Source organism: Pantherophis guttatus, chromosome 4 (assembly GCF_059756535.1).
Source record: "Pantherophis guttatus breed Tessera chromosome 4, ASM5975653v1, whole genome shotgun sequence".
NCBI lineage: Eukaryota > Metazoa > Chordata > Lepidosauria > Squamata > Colubridae > Pantherophis > Pantherophis guttatus.
In genome coordinates this window covers 57868003-57895799 of record NC_142066.1, presented here as the reverse complement: position 1 = coordinate 57895799, position 27797 = coordinate 57868003, and the positions used below count along the sequence as shown (strand labels likewise).

Below are 27797 nucleotides of genomic sequence, written 5' to 3'. Positions count from 1 at the left end.
CTGAAGTTATTCACTCTATTAACACAATTTGTATACTTTCAAGAGTTTTTCTTCTATTAAATATCTTCATAAAAGTAGTTAACTTCAGCCACTGACATATGGTCCAATCTTTTTTTTTTCCAGAATGGAAAAGAAAAACTAATACACTTGCATTCAGTGTCTAAGCTATTTCAGTGGTTCTCAGTCCAGATCAAACACTACAGTCAGGTTGTTATCTAATAACATAATTTTATCATTCTTCCATTTTCGATTTTTAGAGCAATCCATAAAAAAGCAATACATTCATTAACAAAGAAAACATCAATTAAACAAATGTTAACAGTATTAAACATTAAAACAGCTAGTAACAATAAAGCACCTCAGTAAAGCATTAGGAAAGGCTATCTAATCCCAAAGCCCATTCCTCACTCCTTTCTTTGGTTCATTACCTATCCTATCTAGATATTTGAAGGAGTGCTTTAAATCCGCATTTTAATACGTAGTTCAATTGGTGTGGAAGAGAAGGGCTCCACTTTGTTTTGGGCTTTAAAACTAAGTGCTGTCTCTTTTGTCTGTTCTAAGAAATAGATCAAAGAACTATGTCCAGGTAGTAAACTTTCTATAACCTAAACACATTTCAAATACTGAATGACAAGAACAAGAGGCAGAAATTAGCAACTTTATCCTTGAAAAGTTTAATAATCTAGGCTTCTATGGGATGCCTGACGTCACCTTTTGGACCCAATTGGAGAATGCTTTACATTAGCACTCATTCTGAGAGTCATTGAGGCCACTTGGAAGTTTATTTGTGCCTCAAGGTCACCTGAATAGTATAAATGGGCACGAAACCTTCTTAGAACTGCTGAAAGAACTGTGGTAAACAGGAGATAGGTGGGGTTGTTGAGGGAGGGCTCTTCAATTTTAACATAGATGGCCTCTTTGACCTCTCTTTCAGACCAGCTATCCTCTCTGTTCAGAATGTGGACTTTGCTGTCTTCGAAAGAGTGGCCTTTGTCTTTCAAATGCAGATGGACTGCTGAATCTTGTCCTGATGGGTTTGTTCTATGTTGTGCCATGCGTTTGTGAAGTGTTTGTTTTATTTCTCCAAAGCACAGATCTGCACATTTCTCACTGCATTGTACTACATATATCACATTGCTCAGGTTGTGTCTGGGTGTTTCAATCTTGGGGTGGACACGCTTCTGCCTTAGTGTATTCTTGGGCTTTAACATGTGCATGTACAGTATGTTGTATTGGTTGAAATCCTCCTGAGCTTTTCAGATATTCTTGAAACATATGGAATGACATGGTTGTTTTCTTTATTGTTCTCTTCTTTGTTACGGACAAAGAAACAAAACACGTGGCACAACATAGGAGAACAAACCCATCAGGACAAGATTCAGCTGTCCATCTGCATTTGAAAGACAAAGGCCACATACTGGAAAGAGGACTGCTGGTTTGAAAAAAAGACTCAAACAAACCATCTATATTAAAATTGAACAATCCTCTCTCAACAGATGGGGAAGGATACAGTGCCACCTATCTCCTATTTACAACAGTTCTTTCAACAGTTCCAAGGTTCCACACCCATTTGTACTATTCAGATGACCCTGAGGGCACAGATAAACCTCCAAATGGCCTCAATGACTCTCAGAGAGAATGCTAACAACCAGTCATAACTGAGGAAGCATCTTGAATGAGAAATGTCTTCAATGTCTTCAAGGAAAATCAGAGAAAATTCAATTGCTTTTTGAAAAAGTACCTTTGGGACAATTATGACCTGGATGACAGAATTTCCATAAATATTGTGGTAAGTTAACTATTGAAGCAAGGGAAATAACTGATACTTGTGTTTGGTACATTTGATAAGCTCTATTTCAGTGTTTCTAAATTTCATATTGAAGCAGTTTTAATTAAATACTTTGAATTAGAAAAAGGCTATACTCTCTTCACTTTAAGTTGAAATACTACTATTAAACCATTCACTGACCAGAGTACTGTTCTCAGGTGCAGGTTTGGCAAAGAGCAGTTCTAGCGTCGCAACAACAAAATACGTGCAAGCCAATCTTTGGAGCACACCTGGAATTCGTAGATTATCCAAGGAAACTAAAAAAACCAAAACAAATAAAAGCAATATAAGTGAGCATAAAAGTTTACAGAATAATGGATATAGTAGATCCGATACTGATCAATATATATTGTTTCCAAATTAATAGTGTTACAACTGTATTTTAATCTAAGCAAATTAACCCAATTACTTTAAGAAATATTCTGTAGGAAACAAGGAAAATCTTAAACGAATTATTTTTCTCATTTCCAATCAAGAAAATTAAGAGACTATTGAAGTTAATAATTCCAGTATTAATCTCAGTAGTCATCAATTTCTTGTTACTCCATCTTATTAGGTGTTCAAGCTATCCTGGCTATATTGCTCTAAAACAAAAAAGATTTTGAACATTTATGAAATTTCTCAACTGGATTCTTACCACTCAATCTTTTTTCTATAAATAGGTATATAATTAGATAAAAATAAATTCATGTTTGGAAATGTCAAAATAACAAAGGCTATAGTATATTAGTTTTTAAAGATCACTGAAATGCAGAGCTCCCCTATTTTCGAATTCTACTGTGGCCAGACAAAGATACTCCATTTTTTATTTTCTTATATTAGAAAAGTGGTGCTACTTTGTGTGTGAATGTAACAGTAACGAAATAACAGAGTTGTAAAGGACTTCAGAGGTCTTGTAGCCCAACCTTCTGCTCAAGTTGGAGACCTTATGCCATTTTAAATGGCTGTCCAAACCTCCAGTGGCTGTCTTAAAAACCTCCAGTGATGGAGCACTCATAACTTCTGGAGTAAGCAATTCAAGCAATTAACTGATCTCATTGTCAGGAAATTTCTCCTTAGTTCTAGGTTGGATCTCTCTTTGATAAGTTTCTATCTGTTGCTTCTTGTACTGCCTTCAGGTGTGTTGGAGAATATGTCGCTCCCTCCTTTCATTGACAGTCATTCAAATATTAAAAAAGTGTTATCAAGTCACACCTAGTCCTGTGTAATTATTTAGTTTTAACTGTTCAGTCATGCCTGAATCTTGGTATGATGACCCAGGTCTGGGCATGAAAGCAACACAGTAGGAGTGAAGGCTTAACTTCCTTTTATTGCTTCAACTTTTCTCCCCAAAGTTCCCACAATTCATTGTAAGTCCAAGAGCAACACTCCAAACAAACACACGCACCTCCACTAGTTCATGGCTGATGTGAGTTCAGGAAACTTGGTTCCAGGGAGTCCTCGTCGCATGGAAGGGTTGCTGGGGCTGCAGCACAACTCAAAACAGAGTTGTGTCGCTGAATACTCACCCATGGCCAGGCCAGGCAAAGCAAGACAAGTCGAACTCAGGCAAAGCAAGGCTAAGCACAGTTAAGACAAGGTGGCAAGATGTCACCAAGCATGTTGGAAAAAGGCAACACTTGTTCTCAACAAGGGCCCCTCCCCACGGCGTCAATTTAAATCTTATTCCCCAGGTGAGCCTTGTGACAAAGGGCAAGGTGATCTCCCCCCAGGGCTATTGGTTCACCCTGCACTGATCCCGCCTCCTCTCCACCCTCTGTGATTCAGGATCGGGTGGGGAAGACAATCACTCCTCCCTAGAGCTCCTCTGCTCCACTCCTACTCTTTCCCTCTTCTCCTCCCTCACTTGGTTGACCTGAGCCCTCTCTCTGTTGCTGGCCACACTTCCAAGGCCTGAGGGACATGGAACTGCCTGTCCTGCTCCCCTGGTCACTCCTCCAGGGTCAGAGAGGCCGTGCCATCCGCCATCAGCCCCGACTGTGTCTCGTCCTCCTCCTCAGCCCCAGGCTCCGATGGGGCCATGACACTTGGTGACTTTATAGGCAAATGCTCTCCATGCTACTCTGTCAAGCACAGTTTCTTTGAATCAAGGCAGTCTGTTCTTTACTTGCCCCTTCTTTTTGATCTACTAACCATTCCTAGCATCATTGACTTCTCTAATGAAGTTGCATGCATGGCCAAAGTAAATCAGACATAGTCTTGTAACTTTGGCTTCTAATGATGTTTCTGGTTTTATATAACTCAGCACGCCTCTATGACTGTCCATGGTATATGCAATAATTTATGTCAACACCACAGTTCAAAGGCATTAATTCTTCAATCAGCCATTCTTACTGTCCAATTCTCATATCCCTACATCATTATAGGGAAGACTATTTCTCTAATTAGTCTGCTTTTTGTATTTATATCAATATCTCTGCTTTCCCAGATCTTATTCATGTTAACCACTGCAGTGCAGCTTAAGGTATTCTGTGTTTGATTTCAACTACCATCTTGAACAATTTTTGATCCAAAGAAGATAAATTCTTAAACTAATTCAATTTACTCGTTGTTCATTTTAAACATTTCATAGTCATTTACAGCTGTTGTCATTATCTTTGTTTTCCTGAAGTTAAGACTCAATCCTACTTTTTCCCCCACTTTCATCCTTAATTTTCCAGATAACTTTTTTCAGGTATTCCTTATTTTCAGCCAAAGGGCTATATTATCTGCCTATCTCAAATTACTTTATGGTTCTGCCTCCAATCTTCACTCCCAAATCAGTTCCAGGTTTAATTTTCACACGATCACTCCAGCATACAGATTGAACAAAAATGGCGATAAAATACATCCTTGTCTAACTCCCTTTCTGATCCTGAACCAATCTGTATTGCCAGTGTGTTCTCACTGTTGACCTCTGATCAGTGTATAGTGATCTGGTAAATCAAATCAGGTAGGTTGGAACACCAAGATTAAACAAAGCCGAACATCATTTATGTGTTCTACATAGTCTGCTTTTCTGCAATATATAAAATACATATAGAGATCCTTTTTTTATTCATGTGCCTTTTCCATAATCCATAATTCCATTAATCTTAATAATACTGTAGGTATTCCATTAATACCTGGGGCTTTCCAGTTCAGCAATTTCTCCATGGCTATTCTATTTCTTCTTACAAGATATTTGGCTCTTAATTATTTGAACAGTCATAGTAATCTTGATGGTAAATCAAACTGCTATACAGTCCTTCCGTATATTATTTCTACCTACTCTTTAACTTCTACTGGTCCCTCACTACATTGCCATTTCTGTCTTTAACAATTTCTTGCTATGCTAAAAGGCTGGATCACATCATTTTCACTACAGCAAACATGACTCTGGTATGTCTCTTCCTGTTAGCTTCTTCCAGATGTTGACACTGCTTCTCCCACTGCCTATTTTTGTCTTTCCTGGCTTCATGTTGGAAAATTGCATTCAGGCTTATAACTTCAACATTTACCTTTGGCTCTGGCAGCACTATGCTGATCAACTATTTTGATGGTGTCATATAGCCATTTGTTTGTTCTCTTTAGTTTTGACATGAAACTTACTTTCCAATAATTTCCATGATGTTAGCTTGGATCTCGCACCACTATTCATTTGATCTTTCCCTTCTAGATTCAATAGTTCAAACCTATTCTTAATTTTTATGGTGTACCTAAGTACCTGAGAAGTGGTTCATGTTGAATTTTGGGAAGATAGTACCTTTTTTCACTTTTCACAGTTTGAGCTACAGTTTAGCCATTAATAGCTGATGGTCTGAGCTACAATCAATGCCAGGAATCTCTTAATAGATGCAACTGAACCTACCCAGCATTGTTGGCAATGTGAAATCTACCTGATTTCAATGTTGTCCATTTGGCATTTAGATTTAGGTATTGTGTTGAATAAACCTTGTGTTCATTATGCTGAGATGATTTGCCTGGCAAAATTGTACTAGGCAATCACCAGCTTCATTCTGATCACTTAGCCCAAACTTGCCTATTATTCTTGTAACTTGTCCTCGGCCTACTATTACCCTAAAATTGCTTATAATGCACACAAAAATATTTTTTGGGGGTATTTGCTTATGAGCACATTGAAGCTCACTTTAAAAAAAGTTCAATTTCATCATCATTTGAGGTTCTACCTACGTAAACCAAGATATTATGCAGCCCTAGTTCAGTGAAATCACAATTCACTAGTTTCTGGGCTTTTTTTCTTTTTCTGGCAGCCAGCAGACCCTTTGCTGCCCATTGGGAGACTAAGATAGATCTATTTCGGCCTTATAAGGCCTCATCAGTTAGTCACACCCTCATCTCATGTATCCTCCCTGTAAAGGTACAATATTTGTTTTTCTTTCTTTTTCGTAGGTTTTATGTGTATGTCTCTTTAGCCAGGTTCTAGCTACGTAAACCAAGATATTATGCAGCCCTAGTTCATAATAAGGCCGAAATAGATCTATCTTAGTCTCCCAATGGGCAGCAAAGGGTCTGCTTGCTGCCAGAAAAAGAAAAAAAAGCCCAGAAACTAGTGAATTGTGATTTCATTGAACTAGGGCTGCATAATATCTTGGTTTACGTAGGTAGAACCTGGCTAAACAGGTTCCCTTTCGCCTTTCAGATCCAATCCAGGAGCCTTCAAGCACTCGCATTCACGACAAACCATTTCATACCAAATTTATATTTTGTTGATAAAGAAATAAAGGGAGATTATATATATATATATAGGGAGACTATTATATATATATATATATGCATATTCTTTCTAGCCAGGTTTTACCTACGTAAACTAAGTTGTTCTACAGCCCTGGTTCTGTGAAATCTCATTCACAAGTTTCTGGGCCTTTTTTCTGCTGACAAACTGCAACTCTGTGTTGTTCTCTGGGAGACTCAGATAGCTATTTCTGCCTTTTAAGGCGTCATCAGTGAGCCACACCCACTTCTCAGATATCCTCCCTGTAAAGGTACAATGTGTCTTTTTCTTTTTCGTAGGCTTTTATGTGCATATTCATTTTATGTGCATTTTTCATAAGCCTACGAAAAAGAAAAAGACACATTGTACCTTTACAGAAACTTGTGAATGAGATTTCACAGAACCAGGGCTGTAGAACAACTTAGTTTACGTAGGTAAAACCTGGCTAGAAAGAATATGCACATAAAAGCCTACGAAAAAGAAAAATATATATATATATATATATATATATATATATAATGTGCTCCATGTATGCTTAAAAGAGAGAAATAATGTTTACATCTCTGCGATCTACATTTCTCTATGACACAGGTGTCAAACTCACAGCGTCATGTTAACGTTACATGACGTTTCGCAATGTTTTTTCCCTTTGCGAAGCTGGAGTGGGTGAGGCCTGCATGTGACGTATCTGGCCAGTTTGACACCCCCCGCTCTATCATAAAGAGAAGGTCACTATCCATGTATCATCTCAATCTGCTGATGATAAAGATTGGGTCTGAAAGATCAAGAAAAAGTGTCTGGAAATTAAGTGTAACAATATGCTTTTATTGCTTACATGACATGGATTTTAAGGCCAGATAATTTAACTGACACGTACCAAATCTCTATATGAAAAAACGTGTAAAGCTTTCTTTAACCATTAAAAAAAATTCTTAGTACCCAAGATTAACATAGAGAACGTAAGATAATATGAGTAAATTAAAGGATTTCAGGCTGCAGAATATGTGGTGGTTGTAGGAATCTCTTCAGTATATAGATAAGAGAATTTTACTAAACAGCATTAATTTATGTAACTTCAGAGGTGAATAATAGAAGAAAAAAATAATGTTTTTTCAACTAGGTGTCTCCAAAATGATACACTGGATTAAAAACATGAATGAATCAGAACAAAAGAAAAATCGTTAATTCTGATACCTGAATTAAATATAAGTAAATTTATCCCCCAAACTATCATGTTGCTTCCAAAGTCCTTTCATTCCACTCCCTTTATAATACTTAGATTTACACCCTTTATGTGCATTGTGCATATGGGGTGTTACAATGATTAGGAAACAATATGAAAGGTAATTATGTTTCCCAAAAAATAAGACCCGTTCTTATTTTCTTTTGGGCCCCAAAATAAGCACGTCTTATTTTCAGGGGATGTTTTACCTGCTTATCTTAGGATCACTGTGGCCAGACCTCCCACACCCTGACACCTGTTGTGCCGCTGTCTGAGTTCTTCTGCAGCGACTTCCAGGCAGACGCCATGAGGTGTATCATGCCGGTGCCACCACTTGCAGTACAGTGGTACGACACACTACATGGCGTTTGGCTGCGAGTGGCAGCACTGGTGCAATATGCCATGTGGCATCCGGCCACAAATGGCTGCAGATGTCAGGCAGCGGAAAGACAGTTGTTGGGGCATGGGAGGCCTGGCTGCGGCAGTCCTAAGGTAAGGGGGTGTGGGGCACGTGAGGCAGCTCCACTCCCCACCCCGCCCCAGCTTGATTTTTATGCATGCACCTCACCCCATCTTGTACAATCAGACAGTGGGACGGAATGGGTGGGGTCTTAACTAGGGCTTATTTTTGGGCTAAGGCTTACATTAGGTGCACCCCTAAAATCAAGCTAGGCCTTATTTTCTGGATAGGCCTTATTTTCAGGAAAACATGGTAGTACTTTGCAAGAAGTCATGTAGTTGCAACAGTTTGTACACAGTTACACCTGTATGAATTTCAGTTTTTCCCAAAGTTCTATTGTGATATACAAAGTAAAGGGCACATTTTTAGTCAATATAAAAAATATAAATCTCTTAGCACTTACGTGGTCCAAGGCAATAATTTGGGTTTACAACTATTAGTCCTATTAAAAATAGAAGGACGCTTCTCCATATGACTTTGCCCAGCAATTGCCATTTGGAACAACCCCGTCTTAACATGGCACTGAGGGACAGTGAAATAGAGGTACCCATAATAAATACAAACCTAGAAAGGAAAAAGAGAAACAGAAAATCAGAAAACGATATATATTATATAATGAAATTAACTTCAAGAACTGAGAAACTATAGAGAAACAGATATGAATCTTGTATTCATATCTTCAATGAAAGGAGGACTATTTGAATATTAGAGAAATAGTTGAACAGTTTCTCTTCCCCAAAGATCTACAAAAAATTCCAGAAAACTATTACTTTGTTTCAATATTACTAGAAAATGCATAAGACATTTTCTAAAAGACATTGAGCTCTTTTTTGACATTCATATTCTCAGCAGTTCTTTTGTGGGCTCCAAAGTATAATCTATGTGGAACACATTTTTATATAATCAAAGACAGGGGTGAAATGCCCCTGGTTCAGACCGGATCACCTGATCCGGTAGCGATGGAGGCGGGTGGTTCGGAGAACCGGTATCAAAAATCCCTGCCCCCCCTCCCCCCACCCAGCTGAGCCGCACAATCATCAGAGGCTTTTTCTTTTAATTTTTAAAAGCATTTTTTCTACAACTTCTTCGGCCGAAAAAATGCTTTTAAAAGTAAAAAAAAAAAGCCTCTGATGATCGCGCAGCTCAGCTGGGATCGTCAAAGGGATTGTCAGCTAATGATCCCAGCTGAGTTGCCTGATTGGCAGAGGCTTTTTTTCTTTTAAAAGCCTCTGACGATCCAAGCTGAGTTGCTTGATCAGCAGAGATTTTTTTTTTCTTTTAAATGCCTCTGACAATCCAAGCTGAGTTGCCTGATCGGCAGAGGCTTTTAAAAGAAAAAAAGCCTCTGCCGATCAGGCAACTCAGCTGGGATCGTCAGAGCCTTTTGAAAGCATTTTTTTACAATCTCTTCACTGAAGAGGTTGTAGAAAAAATGGTTTTAAAAGGGGGAAAAAAATGGCCATGCCCACCAAGCCATGCCCACAGAACTGGTAGTAACAAATTTTAGATTTCATCACTGATCAAAGATCAACTACTACAACATTCTATTTTTACACTTACCAATTTGGTAAGAGCTTCCCTTGTATCTGTTACTTTCCAAATTTTCATCCAAAAGTCCTCCTTTACCCAAACTGTTTAGACATAGCCTACTTCTTCATAACATAGAAAAATGTAGGATAGACAGCATCACCACTAGATGGATTTGTTGGCTGACCAATTGCACTCAATGAAGTCTTGAGTCTGCAGTCTTCAATGAAACTATATTGATATAGAGGCAAGTATGCAGTAGGGCACCTTAAGGTTCTGTTTTAGGCCTAATACTTTTCAACATCCTCATAAACTATTTGGATGAGAGGATAGAAAAGGAACTCATCCAATTTGCAGATGATACCAAGCTGGAGAGAATAGCCAACACTAGAAGACAGTCTCAAGATCCAGAAGTAAGTTGACAGACTTTAATACTGGCCCCTATCCAACAAAATGCAATTCAGTGATGAGAAAAGTAAAGTTTTACACTTATGCAAGAAAACCCAAATGTCCAGAAATAGAATAGGTGATATCTGGCTTAAGAGCAGTAAACTGGGATCTGGGAAGCCTAGTGAACAACTACTTAAGTATGAGCCAGCAATGTGCTGCAGCTGCCAAAAAAGCAAAACAGTCCTAGTCTGAATCAACAAAAGAATAGTATCAAGATCACGTGTGGTACCATTTTATAATCCCTTGGTAAGACCACACTTGGAATACTGTGTCCAGTTTTGGTCACTACAATACAAAAAAGATGTTGAGACTCTAGAAAGATTTGAGAGAAGAGCAACAAAGTTGACTAGGGGACTGGAGGCTAAAATATGACAAACAATTGCAAGAATTGAGTATGTCTAATCTAACAAAGAAAAGGAGTAGTGTGTGACAAGATAGCAGTCTTCCAATATTTGAGGACCTGTCATAGAGAAGAGTGGGTTGACCTATTCTCCAAAGCACCTGAAGGCAGAATACAAAGTAGTTGATGGAAATCTATCAAAGAAAAATCCAATCTAAGGAGAAATTTCTGACAATAAGAACAATTAATCAATGGAACAGCTTGCCTCCAGAAGTGGGGAGTACTATCACTTGTAGTATAACTTCCTCAGTGAAATCACATTATTGTTTCTGGTAAAAATTCTTTAAATCCTAAAATGGAAAAATAGATTGAAACAGATTTCTACTGAAATATCAAATATAGTTGACTCTGAAAGAATGAATACTTAGATTTCCTGAGGAAAACTGCAAAAATAAGAACATAGTTCAAAGGAGAAAGGGAAATTAGCAGAAAATTATCCCAGCTCACAGAAGCACACCCTGCATGGACTTCCAATCCCAGTCCTTTCTCAGCAATGAAACATCTGCATATGGTGGAAGAAATTGAGCAGTTGGACCACTTAGGAAACTTGAGCCAGCAGAGGTATGGAAAGAGCAACAAGACAGGGTGATGTCACATTTACAACTGACTGTAGCTGAGATAAGGATTTAATGTATTTCTTTCCTTGAGAAACAGTCAGTGGGTCTCTCTTATGGTGGGGAAGTCTAGAGCAGTTAAATGAACTGCATGATAATGTTAAGATTTTTATGTTTTGGAAAAACGACTTTAGGAATTTCATTTAAAAATCCAATGATTTTTTTAAAAATAAAGTTTTGGAATTGCATGTATTTATTACCAGTTTACTCTAAAACTACAGTTTAAAGAAAGTCACTGGAAACAGTAACCATTTTAATGATTAAGAATCCAACTAAACTTGTCCTGACCAAACTGACAGGCCAAATTAGAGATATTCCCATATGGATTTCTTCTGAATGGATTTAGTTAAATTCAAGCTATTAGTAATCAACATTAATTACCATGGAAAGACGAGGTCTGCTATTGTTAAGCCTATAAAGAGAAACAGACATTAACAGACAATTAATGTTCATAACAACGGAGTACTACTATTCTAAGATACTTAAATAAAATATTTGCTTCTAAAGTATTAACAGTTAACAAATACACTCTGAACTTTCTAAAACCTATAATACAAGGTCTGCATATTGAAAAGTAGTATTCTGACGTGAATAAACTAAAAAAAGAAGAATTTATTCCAAACTACATTCATACAGGTCCCACTCCTCCCTTTTTTCCTCTTTCTCTCATGGCTGTTTGTCCAACTACAACTATCAGTTAGCCTTACTGAACATTAGTTGCAACAGTGAAATTTAAAAAACTCCCAAAGCAGAACAGTAAATGAGACAATTTCATTTTATATAATTAATGTGGAAGGACAAATGGATTTTGAATATCTTACCATTCCAGCTCTGATGCTTGAAGAACCAATATTTTCCTCCACCATAATTCACAAAGATCATAATTGTAAGTGCCAGGCTATAAAGTCAAATAGATATCATAATCACACACTGAATGTATATATTAACAATTCTGAATGCGCTTTTTCCATTGTTACAGTGATAAAATATTGTTTTTCAATAAATCTTAAATTAGCAAATTTGACCAATACTTTTATCTTCAAAATTGTGACAACAGAGAAAATGATGCCTTTTAAATGTTACCAAAGATTTTTTTTTTAAAATGGGGTAGGTGGGTGGGATATAGCAACATCAAAAGGGACCAGCAGAAATACTTAAAAGATTTCATGAATACTTTCACAAAATAGTTGCCAGAAAAATATGATCAATCTCAAAATGCTCATTTTTTTTTCCTGGACCGTGCTCACCCAGCCAGTGTGATGGGAACTTTTAAGAGTTTTTGGGGCCGGAATGAAAGCTCTATCCAGGACTCGGGAATCACATGAGCAGAAATTGCCCATTTCACTACTGGGTTTGCATATAAATATAAGACATTTGAAGAAACCTGAAGCTAGATGTTTCTCAGGTGAGTTCATCTTGGAGGTGGGGCTTCCAGGATTTTTCACATGGAAAAAATGGCCACTTAAAAAAATATGGACAATAAAAATTGCCTACTACTACATTGTATAATGTAGTGGCTAAGGGAACTACATATCTTTTGTCTACCAAAGAGAAAGTTTGGATATGATAGTCGTCTTCCAGTATTCAAAAGACTGTTACATGAAAAAGGGGCTCAATTTATTCTCCATAACACCTGACAGCAGGACAAGAAACAACGGATGGAAGCTCAACAAAGGGAGATCCAGTCTGGAATTAAGGAGAATTTTCCTGACAGTGGAAACAATTAACTGATGGAATAGCTTGTCTCCCGGCATTGTAAATCCTTAATCCCTGGAGGCTTTCAAGAAAAGATTGGACAGTTTTCTGGTAAGGTATAAGGGCACCTCTGCCTTGACTAGGGGATTAAACTAGAAAACCTCCAAGATTCCTTCTAGAGGCTAAGGCTGAAAAAAATGTTCAACAATGTAAGTACACAAAAGAGGGAAATTCTGAAATACAACTCTTTTGAATTCCTGTTTTACATATAACATACATTTCACAGAAAATAAATAAAGCATTGTGGGAAATAACTTGATTTAACAAATCTAAATTGTAGACAAAGGTAAGATCTAAGTTCCAAAAACCAGATTACATTTGTTCTCACCCAACTAGCTCAACAAAATTTCCATTTCATACCAGAAAACTGCAGATTCTAGAGAACGATCTAGAACTACCTGTGCTGGCAGTGGACACCTGCTGCAGACCCTGTCAATCAAGAATTTTCGGCTGACAGGATCTTTGATAAAATGGGTGGCACATAAATTTAAGAAATAAACAACAGAGTTGCTCAACATGAATTTTCCAGGTATATTAGGATATATTTCCCTGATTGCCACCCAATGCTGATGGTCATGTCAATGGCATCAGATTGAGAAAGCTCATCAAAGAAATAGAAGTATTCAAAATAAATAGACATATTCTTTCATTTCCTCAAAGTAACCCAGCAGACTAGTTTAGCCCCCTCCCAAGAAGGCAACATACAGTACAACCTTTTTCATGTCTCCTCCTCCATATTCTTGTGCATACATTTCAAAATGGTATGTTGATTGCAGTATCTGTGTTTTTATTACCCACAAATTACCCATGTAATGTACCCATTGATCGACATGAGTTTTATCAGATCTTACTTCTGCTACAATTTAGATTTTCTCAAAAGAAAAAAGGTGCAGCTTCTCAGTTAAAAAAAAAAACAATGCGAAAAAATAAAATGGAAAATATCCTAATCCCCAAAACAAGATTGAATCTGATGAGGGTTCAAGCAGATATGATGTTGCTCACAGGTACCAGATCATTCATCCCATCCAGAAGAGCCTTAAGTGTGTTGCGTTCTCTAAGCTCAATTATTTAACAAACAACAACCTTACAGGAAATCAGAACCTCCAAAACCAAGATAATGATTTCTGTTACCTCAGGGACATATGAAGTGAATCTACACGAGTCCAGTTCCTCGTGTAAAGAACAGGAAGTGCCAGTTATATCAGTTTTAACAGATTGTACCAGTTCTATTGTTCTGTCGTTACTTACAGCATCACTGTAAAGAACAAGTGGGTTCCACTCTTTGGTAGCTGCCACTACTACACCAGTAGTATTCAGTAGTGAATACTGCACCTATAAATCTCATGTGATAATATCCTCAAAGACATTTACAGAAAAATTGTAAAGAATTATCCAGAACTGCAATTTACCCTCTGAAGGTATCGAGGGAACGAAGTCTCTGTAGAGAGGAAGCAGTGTTCCATGCCCCTATTGGGAATTCACCACCAATGGAATCTGTTCTGCTTGGGGATCCAAGCTCCTGAAAAATGAAGGTGAGAAGGAAAGATTCGCTATGAAAACTTAAGTTATAAAATTAGTAATCCTGTCTTTTCATAATGTTTCCTCCATTTTTCACATGCGATGTTCTGTATTGAATTGGATAATTCTAGCATTGTTTTCCTTCAATTGTAGCAATTTCCTGTCTTTATTTTTAACTTCATTTTACAGTTTTAAAATATACAGTTTTTATATAATATTTAAGGAAGTTATTTTTTACCATAACCTGTCTGAAAAGTCATGCTACAAAACATGTAGCATATTTCCAGCTTCAGTATTATATTTTAAAATGTAACACATGCATTCAAAAGGAACATTTTGAAAGAAAATGGTTGAGGGCTACCTAGCATTTCCTTAATAGATGCTAAATGCCTCATTTTTCTCCTGTAGGGGTTTCTCTATTTTTTCTCCTCTCCTAAGTGTATGGTTTTTCAACTAAATTTTTAAAAATTTAAATATTCTGGATATTTTATCTGGTCTTTTAATTATACATTTCAGTATTAACATGCTGTTTACCAAAGCATTTCTAGCATGGATATGATTATAGGTAATGGCACAGAAAATATTTTGACTGTCTTTTGCGAAATGAGTACTTACAAATAATCCAAGACTAAAATTAAAGTTTTCCTGGAAAGATCTATTTGCCACAAACTCCAATGGCAAATAGGAACTTCAAAAAAATTTCAAATTCTAGCTTTTAAATGTCCTGTAGTGATATTTCAAGCCTCTGAAAAGTTGCTAAAACAATCTAGAGTCTTCACTGCCAAAGACAGTAATAGCATCAAGGCAATCCTGGGGGTTTTTCACCACTCTAAGCAAGGGGAATGCATACTTCCTGCCATTAAACTGTTGAAAGCTGAATCTATATCTCAAATGCACAGAAATATGCCCCTATGTTTCAGGGGTGGGTTCTAATTTTTTTTTATTACCGGTTCTGTGGGCGTGGCTTATTTTGTGGGTGTGGCTTGGAGGTCATGTGACTAGGTGGACGTGGCTAGCTGGTCAGTCATTTCTGGAAGGTCCTCGCACTTACGACCAGTCCTCACACTTACGACCCGACTCATTTGTTTGCTTTTAACACTGATCAGCTGTAGGACGGCCCTTTGAAGCCCCGCGGCAAGAGTTTAAACAGTTTTTTTCCCTCTAGTCATCAGCTGGGACTCAGGAGGCAGCAATAGATTGGGGGTGGGACCAAATAAAAGGTAAGAATAACATGGGTGGGTGGGTGGGGAGGGCGGGGGGGGAGAACCAGTTCGGTGACATCATATCGTCACCGCTATCAGCTCGGCCAAATCGGACCGAACCGGGAGGAACCCACCACTGCTATGTTCATCTAAAACCTCTGCATGCTATTCAATCTAAACTTTCACAAGTACTCTTCAAGGTTCCATGTTGTGTTCCAAATCTAATTCACATGGAAAGCGAAACGATCTCATTGGAGATGGCAGTTTGTATTTGCGGTCTCTCTTATTGGCTCAAGCTTTTTCTTGATGACTTTATGTCAAGGTGGAAAGTAAAAATTGTAGCCAATTGAATTATTGCAGTCTTTTTGTTAGCTTTCTTTCCTGGAAACCTTTCAGATCTGAAAATTACCTATTCAATCTGGTTTGTTCAGTACATTGCAGAGCCATCGTTTTGATTCATTTTTATGTTCTTACTCTTGGCAGAACATTGCCATTGCTTAGAAATGCTTAAGATGTCATAATCCTGGAACTATGTCATAAAGAAGTTATTTTATTTTTTTATCTTAATTTTATTTTTTTATCTATTTTGTTTTACCTTCTTTTATTTTGTTTACTTCTCGAATCTGTACATTTTAATCATCAGGTTTTGGTAGTGGTTTTGTAGGAGATGACACACTTGAGCCTGAAGGAAGAGTCAAATGCGTCATCAGTCATAAGTCCCTGTGTGCCCACAAGAGATCCCTGGTGCTTGACAGGTTTTACTGTATTGCTTTTATTGTATATGAGCCTGCTTTTATGTGATGTTTTAGTATTATAGCTACTTTGCTGGTCACTGACTGTAAATAAAATAAAATGCTGTGCTATGCTTTCTATGGAAAAATACATAGTTTGATATTGGGGGCTCAGAGCTCAGCTCTTGAAAGACTAGGGGACAAGTTAATTGGTTTTATAAGACTCATCAATTTTCTCTCTTTTTGCTTTAACAATTAGCCATCTCAGAAACAGATATTTTATTGTAGTATTTAGTCATGCCCTCCACAGCAACTATATGGTGAGAGTAGTGCCTATATTCTTAAATGTCCACATGTGCACATTGACCCCAATAGCTTGAGCTAATTCTGTACATTCACCACTGTACCAATTGGCAATTAAGAATGCAAAAGGAATTCAAAGACACATTTGGTGCTCTTTTAATTATATTTGGCCTCATTCTAGAGCAAAACAAAGATTAAGTATAGCATTGTTCTCTAGCATAACTAAACAGAGGTCAGTACTAATATCATATCAGTGATAATTGATCAATCTATTTAGGCTGAAACAATGATATCCATTTATGCAAGCTTTACTAAACTCAGATTGACTTCTATCTCTTTTTAAGCAAAAATCATTGAACTAGTATATGTCATTCAATGTCTGAAGCATTTATATTAAAAGCAACTCAGCTGCAGTGATGTTAGGTTACCTTCAAATGCTTTGAAGATTATCTGTGATGGTTTTTACACAATTATTTCATGATCATAAAGCTCTCAGGCTTAATGGTCAACATGCATGATTGAACTCATCTGAAGACAACTTATTTGTAAAGAGAACAATCTAATTATCAGCCGATGTAGTTAAGCTTTCATTACTTATTTGTGTCAGAAAACCACAGAGTGAAGTCTAAAAAATAATTTATATGATCCCACTATTAAAGAACTTACTGAATTAATAAGTCGATCAGTTTCTCTAGGATCCATCTTTTTGAAGAACCAATTTCTTACTGGTTCAGTGCTATAAAACAGAAATTTAGAAAATCAGATTTTAGTGTTGAATACCACAAATGCTCTTCTGAAATCATCATCCTGAAAACATTGTCACAATCAAGCACTTTAAAGCCATTGAAACAATTTTCTCTCAAAACAAAACAATTCTGGGAGCCAACTGATAAAGTTTTAAGTGGAGAAAGAAAGTCCCCACTGAAGGCCCTTTCCTTAATAAACATAAAAAATACTTCTCCAAAAGCATACATTTTGAGAAAGATTTCTGGGAAAAATATCAAAAGACTGCCATATTGTTCAACGATTAAATTAAGGTTTAACATGCAAATATAGAAAAATAATGTATATATCCAATTAGTCTCATTTTAAATATTTACTTACTTTATGCAAATCTGTCCAATCATCAGAATAATGAAAATACCCATGTAGATGAGAAATGCAAATAAAATAGCTGCATAAAAGAAAACATAATTACTGTAAACAATAAAGTATACATTCTAGAGCAAATTCTTTCATATAATTTTAAAAAACAAAAACAAAGGTCCATTTGTGTTTATTAGGCTTATAATTGAAACTTTATTTCCAAGGTTGAAACCAAACTTTGTAAAACCACACAAAAAAAGAGAGCATGGTGTTCCCATCTTTAATGTAAACCATAAAATGGATTTCTTTTTCACTTTTTGACAAACGATTTGTGAAATACCAAAACTTCTAAATTATTCAATTCTTTCAAGAAGCATTATGAAAGGTCTTCACTATAATAAACATTTTTATGTAGGCTTCCTGGAAAAGGATTAGTTAGGAAAAAAAATGATTAGACATTACATCATAGCAAAGTATAACAACATATTAAAATATTTAGATTAAACCATAGATAAGTAAAATGAGGTGGGTTCAAATATAATAAAAAAAATTGTGACTTCCATACAATACCCTAAAAATAGCCTATGTAACTATATTTCTTGCTAATGTGCTTTGACAGCTGCCAGAAAGAAATGATCAAAGATATTGCAGCAATATAAATGGAAACGGTTCTGTTGAAATCATGAGCATCAAGAATATAGAGGAGAGTGGGGGAAGCAGCTGCAATACAAGTAATATAAAAAGCAGTAAATGCAATTGATATAAGATGTGCCTGTAAATTAAGAACATAGTGTGTGCTCCTGTAACATATCTTTTTATATTTCTTGAACAAATTTGGACTTCACTTATTTATTAATCTAACCTCATTTCTTGCTGCACAACAGATAGCTTTATACAGAACATGTGGAATGGAAAATACTAAAGACAGAAATTAAACCTTCATCAATATTTTTAAGGCTAGAGATTGCATAAAAGAATACTAAAGACAAATGTTATTTAGGAGAAAAACAATGGTAATAGGAAAGCCTGAGTTATTTAAGCTCTCTAAAGTTAACTGCCTGTACTCTCCTCTATTATGGAATGATATTATAAATCAATATAAAGATTGAACTGAGAGGTGATGAAAACCTTGAGAACATTCATCCAACCTATAGTAGGCATGTTCCAAAGACATGCAACATTAAGTCTTTTAGACATGGGAAAGAAATAAAAGTCCAAAGATGCTCGGCTAACTACAGATGGTCCTCATGTAGCAACTACAATTGGGATTGGCAACTCAGTAATTAAATGAAGTATCTGCTAATTGAAAAATAATATAACCATAACTGTTCTTATGATTCTGCTTCAACCTTTTCTTTTGGTTAAGCATCAGAAGATTATGATCCCAAACAAATGAATCCAAATGGCTGGAAAGCTATCTAGAACTTGACTTATAAGGAAGCCAGGTAAAAAGGACAAATCTTATAGCCCTTTCCCCCATTCCCCTATCCTGGAGTGAAGGCTCACACCAGAACTGGGCTAATTGGCAAGATGGTTTATATTTACATTAATGTTTCTGTATTTACATTATTTGGAGAGGAGATTACAAAAGAGTAAGCAGGTACACAATGAGGAATACACATTGAAAAGAATGTGTTAGCCATGGCTGTTTGCCTTGCGAGTGGCTTAGGTAACAAAAGCCTTTACTGTTGTGGGAAGCCCCCCCCCCCCGCCCCCCAAGAATGAAATATTTTGGGGAATATTAAAAGAAGCAGATTATATTTCCCCAAAGGGAGAAATGGAGAAACATGCTCTTAAAGACAGAAAGCAGACTCAGTCTTTCTTAATAGCCCCAGCAGATATTTTGTGCCCATTAAGAAAGATTGGGCCAGCCTATTCACAAGACAAAAGAACTTCAGCTCCAGGGTGATGAAGCTTCTTCAGCTCTGACTGGATGGTGGGGAATGGAATAACACAAAGCACAACATGGGAGAACAAACCCGTCAGGACTAGATTCAGCATCTGAATCTGCATTTAAAAGACAAAGGACACTCTTATGAAGACAGCAAAGTCCACATTTTGGACAGAGAAGACCGCTGGTTTGAAAAAGGGGTGGAAGAAGCCATCTATGTCAAAATTGAACAGCCCTCTCTCAACAGAGGGGGAGGGATAAGACATCATCTATCTCCAGTCTACAATACAGTCCTTTCAACAGTTCCAACAAGGCTCCACACTCATTTGCACTATTCAGGTGATCCTGATTACACAGATAAACCTCCAGGTGGCCTCTATGACTCGCTGAAAGGATGCAAATGACCAACTGTCTGCAAGGAGTATAAATCCTTCCATTCCCCATCATCCAGTCAGAGCTGAAGAAGCTTCTTGGATGAGAAGCGAAACAGTTTCAAAGAAACCCCCCCCACCCCACCCTACCCCGGAAAATCCAGTTGCCTCTTGAAAAAAGCACCTTTGGTACAGATCCTATGGCACTAAGGCATAATCATGAGTGATAATCTGGGAAGAGTTTGAAGCTTTTAATTATGATGAAGTAGATAAAGTCTTTGAATTTGTGAGTTCCGCTATCTGTGTAAGGTTAATATTTTCTTATGGGAGAAGGTGGCTCCATCTAAATGTGAATGCTCCATTGGATATTGGGCATCTCCCTTCTTGACACATCACAAATGACACCATTCGACAACATTTTGGTGTGGCACCAATTATAGAGAAGATGAGAGAAGGCCGGCTCCGCTGGTATGGACATGTCCCAAGAACAGCACGTTCTACCATTGCCAAAACAGCCTACCAACTAGAAGTCAATGGCCAGCGACCTTGCAGGCACCCAAAACAGAGATGGCAAGACACCATCAACAATGATATGCAAGGCGCGGGCCTGTGCCCTGAAGACGTAACTGACCGTGCAATGATCCAAAAGGGGGACCCTGCACTTGCAGGAATACGCTAGGAAGAAGGTGACTCCACTTGTCTTCAAAGAGGTAGTTGTCTGCCCTCTCCTCAAGAATCCCATACTGGACAATTTCAACCAATTTTCCTTTTAATGAAAGGTGGCACTAATCATGCTTTTGGTGGGGGTGGGATGGGTAGTCCATCCAACTGGCTTTCTTTGATCTCTCAGTGGGTTGATTGATACAATCAATCATGGCATCCTTCTGGACTGACTCAAGAGGTTGGAAATAAGAGCCATGGTGCTGCAATAGTTGTCCTTTTTCTGAGGCCTGTAGCAGTTAGTGTTGATACAGGTAGTTCTCGACATATGACAATTGACTTCAAAATTTCTTTTGCTAAATAGACATTTGTCATCTGAGTTTTGCTCCAATTTAAATCTTTGTTTCCACAGATGTTAAGTGATTCACTACAATTGTTAAATTAGTAAAACAGTTGTTAACGGAATCTGGCTTCCTCATTGACTTTGCTTGTCAGAAGGTGACTCCGAGACACTACAACCATCATAAATATGAGTTAGTTGCTTCTGAAGCATCTGAATTTGGATCATGTGACGATGGGGATGCTGCAATAGTTTTAAGTATGACGAATGATCGGAAGTCACTTTTTGCATTGTAATTTCTATTGGTCACTAAATGAACTTTTGTAAATTGAGGATTTTTTTTCATTGAGCTGTCATGATTTGTTTTAGACAGTACTTCCATTTATGTTGCTTATATATTTTAAATAATTTTTTATCTGTTGGTCACAAAACTTTAAAAGAAAACATTAAAATGCTTGTAATAATTAAAGGGCTAACTATATATCCACAGGTTTTTCTTTCAACCATACACTGCTTTGAGGTAGGAAAGGAGCAGGGAGAAATATTTTTATTTATCCAATTATTTTTATAATTGATTATATTCTTTCATTTTTTTCAACAGAAGCAAATGCAACACTCATAATAATCACACCATTAGAAGGGTCTTATAATTAGTTTTCTATTCCAACCCTATTAATCTACTAATTATCCTTAATATTTGAAAACTACTGAGTGGATAGCAATAGCAACAGTACTTAGACTTATATATAGCTTCATATGCTTTACAGCACTCTCTAAACAGTTTACAGACTCAGCACATTGTCCCCAGCAATCTGGTCTTGGAAGAATGGAAGGCTAAGTCAACAGTGAGAATCAAACACCTGGGATTGGACAGGGTTAGTCTGCAATATTGCATTCTAACCACTGCACCACCATGGCTCTTAGGATAGTTTACCACTGTTCTAGGCAGATTATTTTACTGCTTAATTCTTAGAAAATTCTTCCTAATATTAAGATAAATTCTTTAATTTCAACCCTATTGGTTTTTATTCTATTCCCAGTTTTAACAGAGAATAAATCCCAAACATGTTCCATATCCTGGATGGAATGCTTCCATTAATTCAGCTAATGCTCATGTGGTGTCCTAAATTCTTTTTACACTCAATGTTGCCAAGCAATGTCTCCCCATATCTTGTTTGATTTTTCCTGTCCAATGCAGAATCTTGTACTCATCATAACTGAATATAATGCTACAGTTGACCCATTGTGGAAGCCTGTGAAAGTTATAATGTACTGTATTTTTCACTCCATAAGAAGCTCCTAGGTTTAGAGGGAGAAAACAAGGGGTGGGGGGGGAATCTGCCTCTGCCTCCCAGCATCCGTCTCGTATTCATCTGGCTAGTGTCCTTGCAGCAAACAGGAAACAGCCTGTCTCCTCCGTGTCTGCTGCCTCCTCTGGGGAATGCTGGAGCCTTTGCCTCTGAGCAGCTGCTTGGCAGTTGGATCGGCCCCCCGGAATACCACCGATCAGCTGTTCCAGGTGGTGGGTATCACTGCCACTGTTCGCCACTATTGCCTGTCGCCCATATTCGCTCCATAAGATGCATAGACATTTCCACCCACTTTTGGGAGGAAAAAAATGCAGTCTTATGGAGCGAAAAATACGGTAATCAAGTAAACAGGCTGAACTGTTCAGAAGTGACTGCAGTTAGTTGGCGAATTCCACTCTGCAAGTCTTAGGTTCCTCTTGCCCTATAGGATATAGGGTGAACTGAGATGGGATAGCACATCTGCATAGAAATAGTTAAGCTAAACGTAACTGTACTACAACTAGTCAGTTTTCTAATGAATTAAGGCAAGCATTAAGGCAACTAAAAAACAACACAAGTTATATAAAAGTTTAAAGTAACATACGGAGATAGCTGTTGAGAGGACTTTGATTGATAACTATATCACATGTAATGTTCATGATGTTGTTCTGGAGATGTCTAATCCTTAAGGAATAGTTTCCATATTCTCCAAAATGATAATGAATCCTAGAGACAGCAAAGAGGAAAAAATACTTGTGAAGTTAGTTCAGTTTAGAACAATTCTGACAACATATGAACAGAAGTAGTGCCCTTAAAAGTTTAAAAGAGTTAAATATAAATAACTCCATTGAACATAATCTTGACTTAAACTCATCCAATTTTCCAAATGTGTTAATATTTGATACATGAGGTTATCAAAATTCTTAAGAGGTTTTATATGTCTCACATAAAATGCTGTTACTGCTCACAAAGTTGAGAGACACCAACATACCTGACCACTTTACAAGCGCTAAAGAAATAGAGCTTTAAGCACTATAAATATAGTTGGATGTTTTCTTACTGAGATGTAAGCTTATGGAATACATGCAAATTTCCACAATTCCCAATATGTTCACTTTCCTCATATTATATATACTACTCATTTCATTTGTTGTGATTTCTATCTTTGAACTGTTTATCTTACCATTTATTACTTCACTTTTTCTAATATAATTTTGCTTTTACACAGATGTTTGGATATGTTAAAGTTAGCAACTACAGTTGCCTATTGAATTTTGTTTACATAACATTAATATTTTAGTATAAACTTAAATAATATACCTAAATTGACATTTTAATCCCTTTTTGGATAAATTGTCTAAGTAACTTACTTACAATACTTCTGTGATTTCTTTAAGTGATAACCACATAGCAGAAGCTATGCATCTTAAAAGGACTAACCTGCACAGTTCTTTTCCTTCTTTAAAATTATTGACCATCAGTTTGAGAGCATGCTGAGTATCAATAGCTACAAAGTGAGTTTCTTTGGATGTTCTGTTTATCTGGACAGAAATCAGCTCCTGTTGCAAACACTAAAAAATGAGGGGGAAAGGAATAAAGACCACAATAAATTGATTTGCCTTGCAGTAGATGAACCAATATTACCTTTAAAATGAAAAACAAATAGAAGGATTACTGGATCCTTGATTGTGCTAAAAGAAATAGTTGCCTGTTCAAACTATAGAATTATATTCTAAGATTTTTAAATTGGCTTGGTTTTATATATTCAGAATTCTAGAATCTAAAATAAAATGCACTTCATTGGGCTAGCTGTATATATTTGCTTCTGATTAGACCAATTTTCTTCCATAACTATCACTCAGTTCAAACATGAATCATGGTTTACAAATCTGAATTGCATTTTGATTCAAATGAAGCATTTCATTCAACTTGAATCATTTTACAGGTATTTTGATTATAGGACTTTCTTCTCCCCTCCCCTCAAGATTTTAATTACCTCATAACAATAATCTGAGATCCAATAAATGGACAAGTTGTCAATGAGCAATTCATTATGAATTCGTAATAAAGCTTGATCCATTTTCAAGTTCCACAGAGGCCGTCTGGCTATATCTAGAATTAAAAATGAAGGTGATTTAATATTTATGCATATAAAAATCAGAATTGGATATTTTTGTCTAGCAATTGAGACTTGAGAATCCTGGAATTGTCTCTTTTTTCTTGTGTACTTTGAGGCCTCAAAAAACATTTCAGAAAGGAAAGCATTAACCAGTAATGTAATGTGATTGTTCCATGTTCTCTTTATGTCAAGTAAACTTATCAACATAGCAGAATATTGCATTATATAGCAATAACATAATTAACCAATATAATAAAACTGCCTTCTTCAACATTATCTTTGCATTTTTCTTTACTAAGTACAGGTAGTCCTTGACTTATAACAGTAGTGACCGTTTGAAGTTACAACTGCACTGAAAAAGTGACTTATGACCGTTTTTCACATTTGCAACCACTGCAGCATTCTCATGGTCACATGATCAAAATTCAGACATTTGGCAACTGATAGGTATTTATTTTTCCAGGGTCATATGATCACTTTTCAACTTTCTGGCAAGCAAGAATCTGGAAAACAATATTCACTTAACTGTATTACTAACTTAATAAATGCAGTGATTCACTTAACAACTGGGGCAAGAAAGGTCATAAAATGGAGCAAAATTCACTTTAACAAATGTTTTGCTTAATAAAAGAATTTTTGAGCTCAACTGAGGTCATAAATTGAGGACTACCTGTACCAATCCAAAGTGCTAATTCCATAGGTGAAAAACAGCACCTTATAGAAGTTTATATAAAGAATAAAGAAAGCCTGAATTATACTAGAAACCAGTAACAGGTATAACTTATTTTATTTAATATATTTATATATAAATGTGCTTTTGTAGATGGGCTGCCTCTGTCCAAACTGCAGTTTCCCAGTCTATTACTGCTTCATATCCTTTCCTTAAAATACTTCTCTAAGCATGGAATTAATTTTATTTTAAGATTAAGAAATAATGAATGATTTATTATTTTTAAAAATAAAAAAATAAGAGAAAAGCCCTGATTACTGAAGATTTTTTTTGAGAAAAACAAATATTTCCTTGTTAAATTGAAGATTCACACACAAAAACATTATTTCCTCATTTGAAATTTAGATGTATGTATCAGGAAGATGGTAGCTGAGTGAAAGCAGAAGTAGAAAATGAAATAAGTAAGCAAATAGTTAATAGGAACAACCCATCTGATCTTCATTAGATAATATACACAACAAGAGGGTGGAGTCAAAGTGCTAATGGATGTCAGGATTTTTTTTATTTTAGAATAGAATAACAGAGTTGGAAGGGATCTTGGAGGTCCTCTAGTTCAACCTCGGCTTAGGTAGGAAACCCTATACAGTTTCAGACGAATGGTTGTCCAATCTTTTTTTAAAAACTTCCAGTATTGGAGCATTCATAGCTTCTGGAGGCAAGTTGTTCCACTGATTAATTGTTCTGTCAAAAAAATTGTTCTTCATTCTAGGTTGCTTTTCTACTTGATTAGTTTCCATCCATTGCTTCTTGTCCTGCTCTCAGATGCTTTGGAGAATATGTTGAGTCTCGGTTCTTTGTGGAAACCCCTGAGATATCGGAACACTATCATATCACCCCTAGTCCTTCTTTTCATTAAACTAGACATATCCAATTCCAGCAACCCTACTTTATATGTTTTAGCCTCTAGTCCCCTAATCATCTTTGTTGCTCTTCTCTGCACTCTTTCTAGAGTCTCAATATCTTTTTTACATTGTGGATGCAGTATTCCAAGTGTAGCTTTACCAAGGTATTATAAAGTGGTATTAACATTTCATGTGATCTTAATTCTATCCCTGTTAATGCACCTGTGTTGGTTTTTGGGCAGCTGCAGCACACTGCTGGTTCATATTTAAATGATTGTCTACTAGGACACCAAGAACCCTGTTACTACTATTGAGTGAGGTACCACCTATACACTACCTGTGCATTTGGTTTTTCTTCCTTAAATGTATAACGTTACTTTTTCACGATTGAATTTCATTTTGTTAGATAGCGCCCAATGTTCAAGTCTATCAAGATCCTGCTGTTTCTTAGGCCTATCTTCTGGAGTGTTGGCTACTCCTGCCAGCTTGGTGTTGTCTGCAAATTTGATGTATCCCCTTGTCCAAATCACTGATGAAGATGTTGAAGAGTATTGGGCTAAAACAGAGCCTTGGGGTATCCTACTGCTTACTTCATTCCATGCAGATGCAGTTCCATTGAGGGCTACACATTGAGTGTGGTTGGTCAGTCAGTTACAAATTCAACTGGTGATGATGCGGTCTAATCCACATTTTTCTATCTTTTACTTCTGTTATAATATTCCTATTTTTTTTGCAAAATTGATAACTTAATTTGGGCAGAGAAGAAAGCTGTGATTTAGGGGCAGGTAGGGCATCAAATATGATCACTAGCCAAAACCTGGAGACTAAAATGAATAGACAAGCCAACAAGATCCCTCCTGACCAGGTGAAGAACTGGTCCACAGCTTTTTTTAAAATCTTATGCACTGGATTTAAGTGCATGTTTAGCTTTTTATTGTTGTTTTTAAGCATCTCCTAATGTCTTCAGAAAGAGAAAATAATAAACTGCAAGCCATGGCGCCCTAGAAGCAAAGCATGATGAATCCAGTTCGTTAAAAGCGGGGCCTTCCCTCCCTCCCTCCTTCCTTTCTCTCCCTCCTTCCCAACCGTCGGTTGATTCCCACTGCTGAGAATCTCTTCTCGAAGGGATCTGGAGTCGAGCATCTTTTCACCGGGCAAAAACAAAAGCAAAGGAATTCTGCGCCTTTAAAAGCTCCTGCTAGAAGTGCGAAGGAGGCAGCGCTTACGAGGTACAAGAGGGGATACTGTGGCGGGGAAGGAAAGGCTTACCGTGGGGCTGAGCTAAACCCGACACAAGGAGTGCGATAAGCGCCCCTCCGAGATAGGTGGCCGAGCGACCCCGACAGTCCGACGCCACCATACTTGCTGCTTTGCTCGAAAGCGGACGAGTGCAGCGCCCTGCCTGGCGGAGGAGGAGGAGGAGGAGGAGGCAGCTTCCTGCCCTCTCTTTCTCGCGTGCTCCGCGATATTTGGGAATAAAGCAGCGACTGGTGCTGCCGTTGGGTAGTCGCTGCAGTTGTCAGAGTTAGGTGGTCTTGAGCGCTGAAGAGAGCGCAACGGCCGCGAAAACGGGGCTCGATTGAGCAGGCTTAATTTAATCATTCCCCCCCCCCCATTCACGTGGTTTTGGATTTATTTCGTCGTTTCTGAGCCAATTTTAAATACTTCTGCTCCCTCTGATGTCTGTTTTAAATTACCGCTGTCATTTCTGTTTTCTGAGCAGTTTTTCTCAACCTTAGCTAAATTGCGAGGACCAATTTCATGCT

General features: G+C 37.2%; 1 protein-coding gene across 2 annotated transcripts in view; it reads right to left on the bottom strand.

The window, feature by feature from the left end:
- HGSNAT (heparan-alpha-glucosaminide N-acetyltransferase) overlaps window positions 1-27797 on the bottom strand; it is a 37274-nt gene extending 9477 nt beyond the window's left edge. For both annotated transcript variants that reach the window (XM_034416080.3, XM_034416081.3), the window contains exons 1-11: window positions 27301-27797; window positions 24337-24452; window positions 23781-23911; window positions 22945-23066; window positions 17808-17877; window positions 17370-17439; window positions 14359-14468; window positions 12016-12092; window positions 11576-11606; window positions 8607-8767; window positions 1970-2085 (exon numbers count right to left, since the gene is read on the bottom strand). In XM_034416080.3, the coding sequence (XP_034271971.1) occupies window positions 1970-2085; window positions 8607-8767; window positions 11576-11606; window positions 12016-12092; window positions 14359-14468; window positions 17370-17439; window positions 17808-17877; window positions 22945-23066; window positions 23781-23911; window positions 24337-24452; window positions 27301-27391 (1095 nt within the window). In that variant the 5' untranslated portion in view covers window positions 27392-27797. The remainder of the gene's footprint in view (window positions 1-1969; window positions 2086-8606; window positions 8768-11575; window positions 11607-12015; window positions 12093-14358; window positions 14469-17369; window positions 17440-17807; window positions 17878-22944; window positions 23067-23780; window positions 23912-24336; window positions 24453-27300) is intronic.